Source organism: Diabrotica virgifera, chromosome 7, assembly GCF_917563875.1.
Source record: "Diabrotica virgifera virgifera chromosome 7, PGI_DIABVI_V3a".
In the NCBI taxonomy this organism is placed as follows: domain Eukaryota; kingdom Metazoa; phylum Arthropoda; class Insecta; order Coleoptera; family Chrysomelidae; genus Diabrotica; species Diabrotica virgifera.
The window spans coordinates 80,453,654-80,472,168 of record NC_065449.1 but is presented as its reverse complement, the minus strand read 5'-3'; the positions used below and the strand labels follow the sequence as shown (position 1 = coordinate 80,472,168).

Below are 18,515 nucleotides of genomic sequence, written 5' to 3'. Positions count from 1 at the left end.
TAGCACGTTAAAATATTATTGGTTAAAGATTGTAAAAATAATTGAAAAATGTCTTGATTTCTGAAAAAAAAACTAAATTTTAAGTGTGATGCGCTAGCTGGGGGTTCAATATATAACTTTATTTTACTTTGCATTTTACTTATATACCCCAAAGGCAAGTTTTCCGCGGTATAGCGAATAAAAAATGAAACATTATTGTTTTTCGACCCACCCTAGTACACATAGATCATGTGCCAAAGAGAAAAAGTGATTAATTAATTAAAATAAGACAACTCTTGTTTCGATTTACAACGAAATGATTATTTATTTAAAAAATGTGATATTGTGCCGATGTGTGATTTTGCCCTGGGGATGAGTGCCACCCCTTCGGTGTGAAAAAACATACGTTCAAAATAAGTGCGGAAATGGATAAACTGATTAATTCTAAGTAACTATTGTCCTATAGAGTTTTTTCACTCAATACTTTTCGAGTTATTTGCGAGTGAATATGTTCATTTTTAAACAAAAAAAAAAACACGTTTTTAATCGTTTTTTCTCAAATAACTCAAAAGTATTTTATCGAAAAAATATTCTTAGGAAAAATATAGCGTATACAAAAGTAAAAAATCTGGTGTATGTATGAAGTATATAGACCCAGTATAAGCAGAGTTAGAGTTAACGAAAAGTAGATTCTTATTCGACAAAATCCAAATCGAATATTTCAACATAAATAACCAAAAATGAAGCACTTTTCGGTGAAAAGTCATCACAACTTTTTGAAAGTGTTAAAAAAGCTTTATTTTTGTTTTTTTAACAAGTTTCTAGTATTAAAATTAGGCAAGTTAAGAGTAAGCTCAAAATAATGTTCGTCACTTTTTTTGGCAAAACAAATCACCTCCTAGTTTGTACTTATGTATTATTTATATGATCTGTAAGTTTCAGTGGTTCAGAGTGCTTATATTTCAAAACATTGGGATTTAACGTAAAACAATTTTTTTTAATTACGAAAATAAATGTTTTTTTTTCAAAATAACTTAAAATTATTAGTGATACCAAAAATCTTAAAGAGTAAAAAATGTAGGTTTTGCTTTTCTGAATATTTTAGATTTTTGTTTTTTTTTTTGGAAAATGAAAATTGGTTAAGATATGGCTGTTTAAAATTTGCATACACTCGTGATTAGTGACTTGTTCAAGCCCTTTCTACTGCAGCCATTTCATAAATAAGCACTTTGCACCGATAAAACTTACAGAGCATATAAACAATACATAAGTAAAGTAGTTTGTGAAGCGGTAACGATTAATTTCATTTGGGATGCTAATTAGGGGGTGATTTTCATCCAGTTTTTACCCAAAAAAGGGGTTTATCTTTATTTTGAGCATATGTTGTTTAATTTTTATGCTAGAAACTTTTTAAAACAACAAAAATAAAGCTAAACACTTTAAAAAAGTTATAATGAGTTTTCCCTGAAAAGTGCTTCATTTTTTGGTTATTTTAAGTTGAAATATTCGATATGGAATTTGACGAATAAGAACCTACTTTTTATTAGCTACAACTCTGCTTTTACTGGGTCTCCAGACTTCACACATACACCATTTTTTGACTTTTTTATAAGCTATATTTTTGCTATCAATTTTTTTTTCGATAAAATACTTACTTTTTGAGTTATTTGCGACAAACCGTCTAAAAACGTGTTTTTTTTTTGTTGAAGAATGAATATATTCACTCGCAAATAACTCGAAATGTATTGACTTAGTGAAAACACTATTGAACAAAAGTTGCTTAGAATTAGTCAGTTTATCCACTTCCGGACGTATTTTGACCGTATATTTTTTCACCTCCGAGAAAGGGTTGACTCAACCTCTGAGCAAAAGCACACATCGGGACAATATCACTTTTTTTCTTTGACATGTTAGCTATGTTTTTGAAAAAATTTTTGCAAAGGATCTTTAAAATCCGGAGGGTTTGCAATATTTTACCGTGAGTGAATGGACTATAAGGCCCATCGGTGGGTAGAAATTGAAAAAAAATTTCTTTATCCATAGGCACCAAAATAATTAACAGCTTTTAAGCAAAATTTGCTTGCAAAATTGATTACCAAATTGTAGGATAGAATATGGATTATAAAATTCCGTTGGAGATAATTGCTTAATTTGGCTTGAAGTCGGTTGTATGTTCCTGAAATATTTGACAGAAGACAAAACAAAAAACTGAGTTTGATTGGAAATCATAAATTAACCATTCCCTTTTTTCTTTGTCTCCGTTAGCCCTATTTGATTTATTTAATATTTTACATAAATATTTTTTTAAATTACTGCTTAAATAATTCAATATTAATTAATGAATTTGACCTGAACGCGGGCCCCATCAAGTTTGCGGGCCCTAGGCGGCCGCCTAGTCCGCCTAATGGTTAATCCGGCGCTGTCCGTCCCTGATCCTGATACATCCTGATAACCTCTAATCGACCGTAGAACCTTTAGTACCATAGAACAGCTTCGGCAGAATTTATTGTTGTTAGGAGTTGGTTCAATTCATACACGAACAATGGGTATACCAGGGCCAAAGAAAAGGTCTATCAAATGTTGGAGAACTGTTACAGCATCTATGCCATTTGTAATTAGTTAATGGAAGAAGTATAATAAAATTGACGACAGTACATCTTATGTAAAACATGGCTTTCGTAGAACAAAAAAAATATTGAACTACAGCTATAAATTTAATACAGACCTATAAATCGCGTTGTAGTGAATAATACATTTTATTATTTTCTGTTTTGGAGATTCTATTGCTGTTCTATTCCCTGTGTTAAGAGTGTATTCGGCACTTTTTCTAAATCGCTCTTTTAATATCTCGGTATGAACCGTAGCTAAAGTTATCAATGATATAGTCAAAATATCAATATTTGAGTTTGTCCACGCTCCAATTGAAAGACTAAGCATAATCACAAACCATATATACACATAATATTTTTCTGTGTCGAATGGAACCCAAACTGGTAATGGTAGTTTCTTAATTTCACCTGGTTCATGATCTAATATAGGGTAGAGGCCGTAAAAAAGTACGACTCCGGTGCATAATATCCTGAATATTTTAGCAAGTATTCTAACGTTATCGACATAATCCTTTACTAATTTCTCTTCCTCTTTATTCAAATAAGTCAACAAAGGATTCTGGAGATGCTTTTCAATTATGAACATATTATTTTTGTAAACTATAAAGTTGACCAATTTACAGACAAATGCTGATTGTGTCATACAAAATAGTAATACTTCTGATATTTTAATAAGATCAGATAACTGCGTGTAAAGGTATACAACGATTAAAATCATTTCAAGCCAAGACATTATAAAGTTAAAGGATCCTCTGATGTAATAGCAAACCCTAGACATCTTGGAAACATGTTGAATAGGATAAAAGCCTCCAAAGGTTAGATATCGTTTTTCTATGTCAAACGCATCCACTAGGTTTATATTCTGAAATGAAAGGTCAGGAATCAATCTAAAATGTTAAAGATTTTATAATGTGTACATGATTATACTTAGAAATATATATTCCTTGAATAAAGTTATATTAATATTATGTGTATTTAATTGTATACATCTACAATACACATTTACCAAAAGTAGAGAGCACCTTTTGAATATAATAGACCTGTATCCCTTGTACCACAAAAAAGTTAATTAATAGCAAGCTGAAAATTTGTTAATAGGTTAACGGTGTCTAGTCGGACAAACTTTGATGTATGGGAACATTGGAACAGGGGAAGTTTTAATTGTGGAACAGGTTAAAAATTTGGAACGTCAGACTACGAAAACGTTTCATGTATTTTGTCGCACAGAACTTCCAATTGATTTGTTACTATTTCATTAAACTCTCATGCAAAAATCAGACTGGTGTTTATCACCAACTGGGCATTTTAATGAGTGGAACACGAAGAACATCTCAAATGAGAGGAATTATATCAGTCTGATTTTTGCATGAGAGTTTAATGAAACGGTAACAAATCAATCGGAAGTTGTGTCCGACAAAATACATTGGGCGTTTTCGTAATTTGACGTTCTAAATTTTTAAACTGTTCCACAATTAAAGCTTCCTCCGTTCCAGTGTTCCCGTACATCAAAGTTTGTCCGACTAAACACCGTTAAGCTATTAACAAATTTTCAGCTTGCATTAATCAACTTTTTTTGGTAAGCGTGATCAAGGCCTATAAGACAAATAACGTAAAAATCTAGGGACTTCAATATCGCATTATACATCTATTTTATAGATTATCGCAGAGCATTATATCGTCCAGTGGACAATATAATATTGACTTGGAATGTTATTATGATAACAAATCTTCTACATATATTAATATTGTCAACTGTTGCACTAAATTTTTTTCTCCGCTTTTTCGTAATTCGTTTGCCTGCCTGCCCATAATTATTTTTATTCCTTAACTTCTGTAGTTTGAAGTCATTTGTTTCATTTAAAGTAGTTATATTTTGAAGAGTACAGGGGAGAAACAAGGAATGTCACATTTTATAAATATTGAGATAAACACCAATAAAGGTTTAATTCTTATGATATCTAAAAACTACTTAGAACATTCTTAACAGAATTCTAGCAATTATTGGTCTATAATCTTAATTAATCTACAGGGTGATTGATTAGTAGGGTAAAGCTCAATGGCTCCACTATAGTAATAGATAGCAATAAAAGTTAATATCAAAAATTTTAGCCATCTTTGAGCTTCACATTACAAAATTAGTTAGAATGTTACAGGGTGTTCGATAACACAGTGACAGACCAAACTTATGTTTTTTTAAATGGAACACCCTATATTTTATTTTAAATTCGAAATCCTGTTAACTTCTCCATCACAAAAATATAAAGGTTTGTTATGTTATACAGGGTATTTACAAAGTTATAACCAATTTTATATGAAAATCGTAACAAGTTCAACTCCCTGTATAAATAAAAATAAGCAAAGCAACAATGGTTTGTTACTGCCATATTTTTTAACGTATTGTCAAAATTTTCAAGAATGGTCGATATTGCTAATTTTCTTTATATCAAATACAGGGTGAGTCAAAACGCAAGTACATTATTTTCTCAGTAATTTTAAATGGAACACCCTGTATTTTATATCACTATTGAAAAGTACCATTACCGTACTTTAATTTTTAGATAACATTCCCTATGTCTAAATTTATTAGTTTTCGAGATATTTTCATTTTTCAATGGACCAGTAGCGTGGCCACCCAAATCACCAGAATTTAATAAACTGGACTGATTTTTTTGGGGTTACGTTAATAATGAAGTTTATAAAATACCTCCAACAACAAGGGATGAGATGAAAAATAGAATACAAAGTGTATTTCGATGTGTTAATTTACAAATGCTCCGTAGAGTAAGTAGCTCATTCAATGATCATTTTAGGCGTACATAAATGTGTTAGGAGATAATTTTGAACACCTTATGTAATTAAATATTAAAAATATTTTATTAAAAGTAGCTTCTAATTTTTTCAACCATGTTTTTTTGCAAAATGTATTACTGATAAATTATGTTTCGTTCTTTATTTGTTACATTGTTACATTTACATACAAAAGTAGTGTTTAATTGTCTTCACAAAATATTGTTTTTTTGTGTTTGTGTGTTTTTTTGTAAAATTTATTACTAATTTTCTGTGTTTATTTGTTGCATTTACATAAAAAGATAGTTTTCAATTGTTTCAAAAATGTTGCATGTAGTGGTTGTGTTTTTGTTTGCAAAATGTATTACTAATAAATGATTTTTATTTCTTTATTTGCTACTGTGTTACATTGAGTACCGGATTGATAATCGGTAATCTTCAATTGTCAATTCAGTCATGGCTTACTTAAAATTTAGATAAATTTAAACACCTAAAATAATTTGCTCTGAAAACTGAAAATATCTCGAAAACTAATAAATTTGGGCATAGGGAATGTTATATAAAAATTAAAGTACGTTAATGTTACTTTTCAGTAATGATATAAAATACAGGGTGTTGCAGTTAACATTACTGAGAAAATAATGTACTTGCGTTTTGACTCACCCTGTATTTGATATAAAGAAAATTAGCAATATCAATAATTCTTAAAAATTTTGACAATAAATAAAAAAATATGGCATTAATAAACCATTGCTGTTGTGCTTATTTTTATTTATACAGGGAGTTGAACTTGTTACGATTTTCATACAAAATTGGTTATAACTTTGTAAATACCCTGTATAACATTACAAACCTTTATATTTTTGTGATGGAGAAGTTAACAGGATTTCGAATATTAATAAAATATAGGGTGTTCCATTTAAAAAACATAAGTTAGGTCTGCCACTGTGTTATCGAACACCCTGTAACATTCTAACTAATTTTGTAATGTGAAGCTCAAAGGTGGCGAAAATTTTTGTTATTAACTTTTATTGCTATCTATTACTATAGCGGAGCTATTGAGCTTTACCCTACTAATCAATCAACCTGTATATTGTTTATTTTTTATTATTTTTGTCCAGTGGCGTGCGGACAATCCTGGTCCTTCGCCTGGATACAAATTCTTAAAAAAATTATATGGACTGATCTTTCTGGTTATTGCTCTGAATCGTTTTCAATCTTAGCGTCGTATCATGTATCTTAAAATCATGTATTTTATTACTTTGACGTTTAATCCAATTTTTTTGCTATTGTCCTTTATATTGTCGCCTAAATTTTGTAGTTCTTTGGTGTTATTTGCGATCCAGATATGCGTCCTTCCTCTATGTATAGGTTATTATGTTGCTTTTTGGTAAAATTATCAGTAGTAATTGCACGAGAGCTCTAAAATTATCGATTTGTTTCCCGACTGACACTTTAACAGTAGGGGAGTGCATATAGATTTTCACTTCGGAAAAAATCAAACAAGATAGAACTTTTTGTAATTTCATTAAGAAATGTTTAATAAACAACATATCAAAAAGTTCTACTCGAGAAGTGGGTGCTTCATTTTTTATTAAACAAATGAACTACGAACTTAGATGTTTTTTAAATAAATCCGAAAATATAAATTTTGAGAAAAAAAAAACTGACTTAACCATTGAAAAATTCAGAAAATTTTACAAAAAAACCTTATATAAAGAATTTTCTAAAATTAAATCTGTATCTTCTATAATTTTTTATTTATAACGCTAAAGTCACCCTTCTCACAAACATTGGCGCACTGTAAACTAACGTACGGCGAAGTGCACGGTTAAGTTATTTTAATGTAATTCTTTAACTAATAGATCAAATGAAATTTAACAAATTGAACATAAAAGAAGAATAATTAAGCTATCTTATGGTTATAATAGAAAGAAATAAAATGTATGGGCAAAAGTACGGTGTGGGCGGAAAGTGAGCCTTACATGAATTTTGTTTAAAAATGATTTAAAAATGTGTAACTAATACAATGTTTCTTACAAAAACTACAATTTTGCACAACTTGCCTTTTAAGCATTTTGCTAAATGATGTTTCATTCAAAAAAAATCTCAAAAATTTAATTCGAAGGATATGACGTCTCAAAAAATGTAATTTTTGAAATCTTCGTAGTTTTATACAATTACCACCATTTTAAGACGGTATTACTCAAACTTGAACAGATCTATTACAGTTTTATAAGTGCTTTTTCAAAGATTATGATGTAATATTTAAAATGCACTGAATTATTTTACTTTAGAAATGAAATAAACTATTTCTTTTTGAGAAAATTAAGAAAGATAACAAAAATGTAATACAAACACCGAAAATTACCAGCTAAAAAATGTTTATACAAAGTGATCAAAACTTTTTTCTGTAAAACTTACCTAAAATACATTTAATTATAAGCTTCAACAATAATAAATGTTCAGCAAAAAAAAATTTTTTAGCTCTTATACAGTATGTCTGCGTAACTTGGAACCTATTGATAACTTTTTTATTATCAGTTTTACGAAAAAAAGTTATTCTTTATAAAATACTCTGCATCGTATATAATATAAGATGCAATCATCAAATATCAAATTTAATTAATTTTATACGAAGGTATGTCAAAAAATATGAATTTCACTCAAGAGTAAAGTACCTTTACATTTCACAATATCGAAAATTGTTATTAAGAAAAGTTGTTTGGAATTAAAAAATTTGTTTTAGTGTTCAATTACATCCTTCTAATTACAATATTGTGAATAATAAAGGCACTTAACTCATAAGAAAAATTCATATTTTTTACATACCTCGTATAAAATTAAAAAAGTTTGATATCTGATGGTTTTATCTTATATTTTAGACCAGGGAGAGCATTTTATGAAGAATAACTTTTTTCGTAAAAGTGATAATAAAATAGGTAGTTATCATAATTGTAATAAAATGATGATGAGTAACCGTAATTTGAGAAAAAATTGAAAATTTTTTTTTGATTAGAATGATGTAATTGTATATTTAACTATAGTTTTTAATTTCAAACAACTTTTCATAATAGCATTTTTTGATATTCTGGAAATAAAGGTACTTTACTCTTTAACGAAATTCATATTTTTGACATAACTCGTATAAAATTGATAAAATGTGATATCTGATGGTTGAGTTTTAGATTTTTGACTATCCAGAGCATTTCATGAAGAATAACTTTTTTCGTAAAATTAACAATAAAAATGTTTTCCATGTGGTTCCTAGCTACTCAGACACACTGTATAAAAGAGCTTCTGTATAAGAATTTTCAAATTGCAATGCCATATTCGGATTCAGCATAATCAAAAACAAAATAGAAACATATTTGATCGAAGTAAAATAATGAATTTAACGATATTTTTAACATTATTTATACAAAACAATTGTTATTGTTGAAACAATTAATAAACAATTAGCGGCCAAATCTGCGAGTAGAACTTTTTACTTTAACATGTATATAAACTAACAAAAAAAGTTTTTTAAAAATATAAGCTTGTTTGAATTTTTCCGAAACAATGCATGTTTTCGTTCTAATTGCACTCCCCTACAGTTTTAATTTCACGACCCGAAGGGGAGTGAAATTATGTCAAAGTGGCAACAAGTCGATAATAATTTTAAAGGTCGAGGGTAATTCGCTGAGTTTATTGCATGAATAAAACTCTCTTTTTAAACCATTTTAACTAATATTTTATTGATATCTTCAGCGGGATATTTGCTAAACGTGTTAGGGGACAACAAGTCGGGCAACAAGTCGATAATAATTTTAGAGGTCAAGGGTAATTCGTTGAGATTATTGCATGAATAAAACTGTCTTTTTAAACCATTTTAACTAATATTTTATTGATATCTTCAGCTGAATATTTGCTAAACGTGTTTCTTGGTGTTCTCTGTGACAAGTTGTAAAACATTAATTGTCAATAATGTCACTGAATGTTCATTTTTGCGTAGTAACGAAGGGCATCTGACGTAATGCTTGTCATTTGTAGACTAAGGGCCGGTACTTTATGTCTCCGTTAACAGCCGGTTAGTTAACGGAGGTTTAATCGGGACCTCTTTAGGTCTCTTGCGTTGTATTAAATGCAGTTACAAGTATTATTATAATTATAAATAAGTATAACAATCATTATAATTGCATTTATTACAACGCAAGAGACCTAAAGAGGTCCCGATTTAACCTCCGTTAACTAACCGGCTGTTAACGGAGACATAAAGTACCGGCCCTAAAAAGGCAAATTTTGCAAAACGCGCCAGTAAAGCAAGAGCTCAAGAAGATTCCTCGTTTCGGGCTTGTGCGTTTGACCTCCAACAGTGTCTACCCACACAACTTTTACAAACCTCAATTGCCTTTTACAAGAGGCAGCTTTGGACCTTTAATTTAACGGTTCACGACTTGGTAACGGACGAAGCTATGTGTTACATGTTTGATGAGACAATTGGAGCACGTGGTGCACATCAAATCGCATGCTGTCTGTGGCAATTTTGTTTAAATTATCTTCCACCAGTTGTCAAAGAAATTACATTCTTTTCAGATACTTGCGATGGGCAGAATAAAAATAACATCGTGGCAATGATGTTTACATTTTTATTAGATAAGCACCCAACTTTAAAAATTATTAATCACAAATTTCTCCTTAGTGGTCATAGTCACATGAAATGTGACTCTGATCACGCTCTTATTGAGAAAACTAAAAAAAAAACACAAATGAAAATTAACTATCTTCATGATTGTATTCAACTGGTTAGATCATGCAAGATAAAAACCCATTTAAAGTTGTTCATATGAGTTTAAACGATTTTTATAACTTTGCTGAGCTTGGCTTAAGAAAAGGACCTTTCACAATTAGAAAAAAGGATGTAACTGGATATAATTTTTTATGGCAACCAGTTAAATGGCTGCAATATCAAAAATCCGTTGGCGAAATTCATTTTAAAGATAATATCGAAAATAATACCCCCTATAATTGTCTTACTTTCAAAAAAGAGGAAAACTTACACAATCCTTTCACTTAAACGTAATAACGAAAGAACCTTTACCAATAAGCAAAGAAAAGAAAAAAGATCTTCTGGATATTTTGCATCTTATAGATCCTTTGTTCCACGACTTCTATTCAAATATAAAAACAACTGAAACAAAATCAACAGATCCCGATATTGACGAAAGAGATCCACATGATGTCGATAATGACAATGCAGATGAAGAGAGCATTGAATCATAACAAAAACGATGATTGTTTTTAATTTTATTTGTATTTGACAAAGAAGACTCTTTTTTTATTTTAATTACAATCTATTTTATGTTTCGCTCCTGTTAGTTTCTGAAATAAATATTCCAAACCGAAGGGCATGTTTTATTTGGCTGTAAAGTTACTCTATTTCATCAGATTTATTTGAATCAGAGTAAGTTGCTTATGGTGAATAAGTCGACAAGTACTAGGTGAACAATGTGACAAGTATGATTTCTATAAAAATAACCAAACGAAATGCCACTTTTTTTCCAGATTTGGAAAAATCGAATAAAATTACTTATATTTAAGACACTAAACTAAAAAAAGTTAATAATCTTTTTTACACTTAATTGTCAAAAATTAAAATCAATACCCTGAAAAACTGTGTTTTTAGACATGTCAACATATTCACGCCAACAACGGAATTTATATCAAAGAAAGGATCTGGTTTGCTGTTTCATCGATTATCAGAAAGCATTCGATAAGGAAAAACACTAACTAATGATAAAATATCTACAAAAGCTGACAGTGTATGCCAAGGATCTGAAAGTTATCGCCAATTTGTATTGGAACCAGAGAGAAACAGTACCTACGTCTTATTTTAACGAAATGGAAGATTTCTCAATAAAAAGGAGTAGGCAGGGTTGTATACTTTCTCTAATGTTGTTTAATTAATTAAAGTAAACAGTATATTTATTAAAAAAATTGGGTATGTCGATGACACAGCGTTGATGGCAGATAACATGGAAGATTTTCAATGTCTTTTAAATAATATAACTCTTGCAAGTGAAGCTCTGGGTTTAAAAATAAATATCAAGAAAACAAAAACAATGATTATAGGTAGAAATACAGTCGAACCCGCTTATTGGAATAGCCTTTGTGCCAAGCAAAAATATTAATATAACCGAGATATTCTAATAACCGACCATTGGTGGCTAAGAAAAACGTTTCGGGACTTCAAATTTCTATTCCTTAAACTGGGATATTCCTATAACCGGTATTCTAATAAGCGGGTTCGACTGTAATTATCCAAACGCGAGAAATCGAACAAGGCGGGCAGTTTAAACAGTTAGATGGTCTGCTAAACGACGGTTGAGACCCTGAGATTGAAATAAAGAGGAGAGTAGACCAATCCAGAAATGATTGACTTAATTCTGACTGATTGTTGATTCTGTCAAGTTGGATTTCAACCTGAGATATAAGATGCTAAAGTATTACGTTTGGCGTGTTCTCTTGTACGGAATGAAAGCATGGACGTGAAAGGCCAGGTCCATTAACAAACTTGAAGTTTGTAATACCTACGCCGAATGCTTATAATATCATGGAAGAACAGTGTCAGAAATGAGGAAGTATTAAGGAGAGCGGGCTTCCACGATATGAAACTTTTTGATTATATAAAAAGTAAGAGGCGTCGAGGTTCTAGACTTTAGTAGTTTGAGCACTGACTACATTAGTTATTACTTATTTCGTCGAGCAGTACTTATTTCGTCGGGCAGTATGTCCAATATCAAATATTCAGAACTAATATCCGATATTGAACAGTATATTTTTATCACCCCGTACATCACACGAGCCAATTTGTTATCATATTTAAACATGTGCGGATTATTTAATTTGTTTAATTGTTGCAATTTATAAACAATATTTTGGCAATGGACATAATTTAGCTGACTAATTAAACTTGTTGTCGTGTGGGCCATGACCCAATTCATGTTGCCAACAAGAAATAATACAGTTTAGAATCATTCTCAAGAATCACTTCAACCAGGCCAGAGGTGCCTTTAACTTCACTCACTAGAATCAATATGTAGTATCAAATAGAGTCTTCAACTAAATCGCGTACAAGTCACAAGTCAATAATCAAAGTTCTCCCGGGGTATTTACCCTTAGTGTCGGTCTTATAAATAAAATCTCGCATTACTATTTGGTGTTTTCATTATCTGAAGAGCAGCCTCCACTGAGCCTAGAATTACACATGGTATATATGAGGCTTTCTATGATACGACTTTATACTTAGGGCATATATGAGGAGAACGATACATTTTTCAGCAACTAGTAATCGAATGACAGATAGGGAATAAGAGAGGTCTAGTGCCTAGGGCATAAAAATATGCCATGCCTGCATAATATTCGTCAATAAACAGGAACACAGTTATAAAATGTTTCGAAATGCTGCTAAAAATAGAATAATTTAATCCTAACTATCTAATTTTTTATCTGACAAATCAATGTATGGTGGACGGCTACGCAGGGATGCACGTCACCTTAAGATGAAAAACAGCAGAGAAGAGAACTGGTTAGTGCAGGGAAGAGGGAAAAATAAAGAAGGATACGTTTGCCAATATCTAATAAATGGAATGGATAGTTAAAGAAAAAATTGGCGAGAAACAAAGGGAGTAAAACCACAATATTATAGCATCTAGTCTTTAAATCTCGTATAATTGGGTGTACAGGACAATGTAAATCATGAGACAATAAGAACAATTAAGATATTAAGAATTCACTTATACAATTTATAGAACAGCTCTTCTACTTACCTTCATATCGATAGACTTTTTGTTCTGGTCAATTCGTCTTTTAGCACATACGTGTACGTTGTCACATTCATTAAATATTTTATCACTGGGTGTTACTATTAAATCTCGTAATTTGCAGGCAGTTATTAGTCATAGGTTTGGTGTATAATAACAAAATCAATAATATGCAATTTAGCATATTCAGTTGTTTATAATTAAAGAGGAAGATATAACAAACGCCTTAAAAAAGATGAAAAATCGAAAAGCACCTGGGAAAGATGGAATAGCTAATGAACTTTTAAAATACGGAGGAGCGAGACTTCACAAAGAACTGAATATCCTGATAAGTAAAATAATAAATATAGGAGGAATTCCAGAAGAATGGATAACCACTCAAATGATAGCGTTATTTAAGAAAGGTGATAGGGCAGACCCCAGTAATTATAGAGGGATAAATTTACTGAGCACTATACTGAAACTCACAATACTGATGTAGAAAATAATGGCGTGCATAAATATATCGGACGAACAACAAGAATTTAGAAGTGGAAGATCATGTAACGATGCAGTTTTTGTGATAAGGCAAATAGCAGAGAAATCATTAGAATATAACAAGCCAGTCGTTTTCTGTTTCATAGACCCAGAGAAAGTGTTTGATAGAATACAATTAAAAGATGTGATACACCTACTATGTAACAAAAATTTACCACTGCTTATCATAAATTGATAGAAAGCATATACGTATATGTAAGAAATAAAATGGAAATGAAAGTAAATGGAATAATAACAGAATCCATAGCAGCAAACACAGGAATCAGGCAAGGAGATTCACTAAGCTCACTATTGTTTAACAAAATGTTGGATGCAATAATAAAACAAGTAAAAAAGAGGGTACAAAATGGGCGATAGAGAGATAAAAATACTCTGTTACGCTGATGACACCGTGTTAGTAGCAGAGTGCGAAGACGACCTTCGAAGATAACTGCACGAATTCAATATTAACGAAAAAGAAATGAATATGAAAATATCAGCCCAAAAAACAAAAAGCTTAGTAATATCCAAAGACCCAATAAGATCCAAATTGGAGTTAGACAATCAAATTATACAACAAGTAATGGCCTTCAAATACCTGGGAATTAATCTATCAGCCGACAATAATATCAAAGAAGAGATAAAAGACCAAATAATTAAAGCCAGTAGAACGGCCGGATGCCTAAACGACACAATTTGAAAAAATAAGCACCTGAGAGTAGAAACAAGGGCCCGAATATATAAGTCAGTTATTAGACCAGTTGTGACTAATACATCCGAAACAACACCAGATACAAGCAAAACACAAAGACATCTGGAGACCAACGAAATGAAGATCTTCAGAAGGATTGCTGGAAAGGACTACAGGACAGGGTAAGAAGTGAGGAAATCAGACGCGTATGTGGGGCAGATAATATAAATACCTGGGTAAAGAACAGAAAAGAAGAGTGGAATCAACACATAAGCAGGATGTCTGAATCAAGGATAGTAAGAATAGCCAGGGACAAGTCACCGTTAGGCAGAAGAAGTACAGGGCGGCCAAGGAAAAGATGGAATGACAATTTAGGGACAGAATGAAAGGCACCGCTGAAGAAAAACAGGCAGTACTGCCTATATAAAAGAAAAAGAAGAAGAAGAAGAAAAAAGGTTGTTTATAGAATATGAATTAATTATGTTATAATTGGTAGACTGTTATTATATTGAGGTGTTTTATAAAACTTCCTTGCTTAAAAAAATATTTTTAAATTTTTCCACACATTAAGTATTAAAAGGAGGCGTGTTTCCAATGTAATTGGTACGTTTAAGCAGGTATGTATACCTCGATATTTTATATCTAAAAAAGGCGGTTTCAAAACCAATTATATTTTACTTTATTTTATTTTAGGCCTAACAAATCTTAATGAGATTATTTAATATTAACAGTTTAAAATATTGTTAATATTTACAAAGTTACTAATAGGCGAGGATATAAAGTACTAAAATCGCCTAAATCTCTAACCTTTTTAAAGTAAGACGGATCGTTATGAAACCTTTTGGCATGAGCGACAAATGAAAATTGCATTGTTGTAGGCGGAAAATGCATTTTCTCAAGGCAATTTTAACTGATAAAAAAATAAAAATTCATATCTCGGACAATAATTATGAAATGAGTTCAATTTTTATATTTGGGAGGTTTTTGAGGTGGCTGAACACGAATATCGGATCGGCGAAACTGTAAGAGGTACATGGTGCCCGGTATTCCGGTATTCACGTCGTCTCCTGGAGTTTTATTGAAATTCATTATAAAAATCTTTTAAACTTGTTATCCCGAGGTTTTTGATGTCACGAACACGAATATTTCATATGTATCCAAAGATGTATATAATTTTAAATAATTCCAGTTGTTACAAAAGATATTTTTTCTAAATATGCAAACAAAACGAAGGTTGATTAATGAAGTTTTGTTTGTGTAACCTCGTAGAGACGCACGTATAGTTTTACTTTTCAAAGTCAAAATTATAAGGAGATATAAATAGCCCACAGAGGGATTAATAGGATCATTATATATTTATTATTATTATAGTATTGTTATTATTCAGATCGTTACTATGCTAGTGAGCCATACTACGAGAGTTGTGTCCTAAAGGACCACCCCGCGAAACAACATCTTAGTAACCTTATGTTGATTGATGTTGTAAATCGTAAATAAAGTTATAAAGTTAGAGTCAGTGTTTTAACTCGACATTTCAACCCCTCAAGATTATCATGGCAATCTACCAACGTAACAATACCAACATAACATGCTGTACGATATACCTGATGCCTGGCATGTACTTCATCTCCTGGAATTTTTGTGAAAGTTCGTTATGAAAATAGTTGAAATTTATTATTTCGAGGTTTATAAGGTCGCTGAACACGAATATCGGGTCGGCGTAAGAGGTACCTGGTGTCCGGTATGTACGTCATCTCCTGGAGTTTTATGGAAATGCATTATGAAAATCGTTGAAACTTGTAATACTGAGGTTTTTGAGGTCGCTGAAAACAAATATTGCTTAGACGATGCTGTACGAGGTAACTGGTGCACTGTATCTACGTCATCGTCTCCGGGAATTTTATGGCAAGTCGTAATACAATTTTTTGAAACTTGTGATTCCGGGATTTTTAAGGTGACTGAGAGTTTTAATCATATACTCGAGGTTCTTACATCTTGATATCCAAAAAAATGATTACACTAATATTAAAAACCATTTAGAATTTTATCTTTTTTATAATTTGCGCTCTGAATTAAAATAAGTTACTGTTGCTCACTGTTCAATTTTATAACGAATTTCTATAAACCTTCAGGAGACGACGTAGATATCGGGCACCGTGTACCTTGTACAGCATCGCCGAGGCAATATTGGTGTTCTGTAACAATATAAAAAGCTTCTGTTGGAGTGGAAGTAAAGAGAATGATACAATCCAACAGAAGTAAGGAAAAGAAAAGAAACTAATGTATTACTAAAGGTAGCTAATGGAACAAAAGTTACAAAAAGTAAAGGGCTTATACGTTGAGAAGCCGAAGTAACCAAAATACTACTTTTGCAGTAGTACTTGTATGGTGAATGAAAATTGAAAAGAGTACGATGAAAAATGATAAGATGAAGAAAGTGAAGAGAAGGGCATGAACTGATAATAAATAGATGAATGGACGGAGGCAAAATGAATAGAGGGGGCTAGCAAGAGATGAAATTAATAGGCAGATGAAATTAATAACCGTTTAATGAATGTTAAAGAACAAATCCAGCAAAATACTGAAACAGAGACAAAATGGTTATTAATAAAGACAGAAATAGATTAATGTCAAAAAGAAATTCTTACACCAACCAGATACAAAAAGAAACAATGGATGACGGAGGAAATCTTAGATTTAATGGATGAAAGACGTCAGCATAAAAACAAAGATAATCAGATGTACAAAAATGTGGATAAACAAATAAAATCCAAAATTAAGCAGGCTAAAGAACAATGGTTAAAAGAACAATGCGCAGAAATAGAAGAACACCAGAAAAGACATGATAGTTTTAACACACATAAAAAAATTAAGGAATTAACTCAGAACAACAGAAAAAGAAAACCGGGAATACTAAAAGATACAGATGTGAAACTTGTGTTGAGTACTAACGAAAAATTAAAGAGATGGACAGAATACATAAATTAATTGTTCAAAGACAATAGAACAGAGCAGATGGAAGTCGAAGTAAAAGATGATACGGTTTTGAAGATATTAAAAGAAGAAATTAAATCGGCATTAAAAAACAGCAAAAATGGTAAAGCAGTAGGTCCAGACCAAATCCTAGTAGAAAGCTTAAAATGCATAAATGATGAAACCTTAGACATTATCGTAGACTTGTTCAACACAGTGTACAAAACAGGAAACATACCAAAACAATGGTTACTCTCAACCTTTTGTGCTATCCCTAAAAATAATACAAACGCTAAAGATTGCAGTGAATACAGAACAATATCATTAATAAGTCACATTCTCAAATTATTCTTGAAAATAATACATGGTCGTATAAATAAAAAACTAGAAGGAATAGATGATAGTCAGTTTGGGTTCAGAAACGGACTAGGAACCAGAGAGGCGTTATTTGCTTTTAATGTGTTAGCTCAAAGATGCATGGACATGAATGTGGATGTGCATGTTTGTTACGTTGATTTTGCGAAAGCTTTTGACAAAGTAAGATATGAAAAATTAGTCCAAATTCTAAAGACAAAAAACATAGACAAAAGGACTTACGAATAATAACAAACCTTTACTAAAAATCAAAGAGCACAAATGGTAATAGATAACGAACCCAGTCCAGAAATTGAAATCAGGAGAGGAGTTCGGCAGGGATGTATTATGTCTCCATTACTCTTTAACCCTTAAACGCCCAAGGGTGGGTAAAAAATGTCCACCTAATGCGCATTCCTTTGTAACATATTTATTACGTGTTTAAATTTTTTTTAAAAATTATTTATTGTTACAAAGTCAGCCCTTTATCGAATGTTAATTTGGTTCAACCGATCTTTTTAAAAATAAAAGAAGCATCTTAAGTTAAATATGGGTGGGCATAAAAAGTACACCCTTGGTAAAACTTGTTCCTAAAGGTTTCTATATAATTTCTCGTTGGTAGGAAGATAATCCATATAATTATCGACGTATAATTACATAATCTACATAATTATCCGACAATAAGGCGGCTAAAAGGAAGAATGTGGAGAAAATCGAAAAAACTGAATTACTGGCTTTTACTGGTATGTTAATTTTGATGTACATTGTAATTTTGTTGTAAGGTTTGTAAATTGTTTATATTAA

At 31.2% G+C, this 18,515-nt stretch overlaps 1 protein-coding gene across 1 annotated transcript in view; it reads right to left on the bottom strand.

The window, feature by feature from the left end:
- LOC126888542 (odorant receptor 94a-like) overlaps positions 1 to 7,452 on the bottom strand; it is a 53,521-nt gene extending 46,069 nt beyond the window's left edge. The window contains exons 1-2 of the mRNA XM_050656888.1: positions 7,442 to 7,452; positions 2,705 to 3,475 (exon numbers count right to left, since the gene is read on the bottom strand). Coding sequence (XP_050512845.1) covers positions 2,705 to 3,475; positions 7,442 to 7,452 — 782 coding nt within the window. The remainder of the gene's footprint in view (positions 1 to 2,704; positions 3,476 to 7,441) is intronic.
- Between the last annotated feature and the right edge of the window lie 11,063 nt (positions 7,453 to 18,515).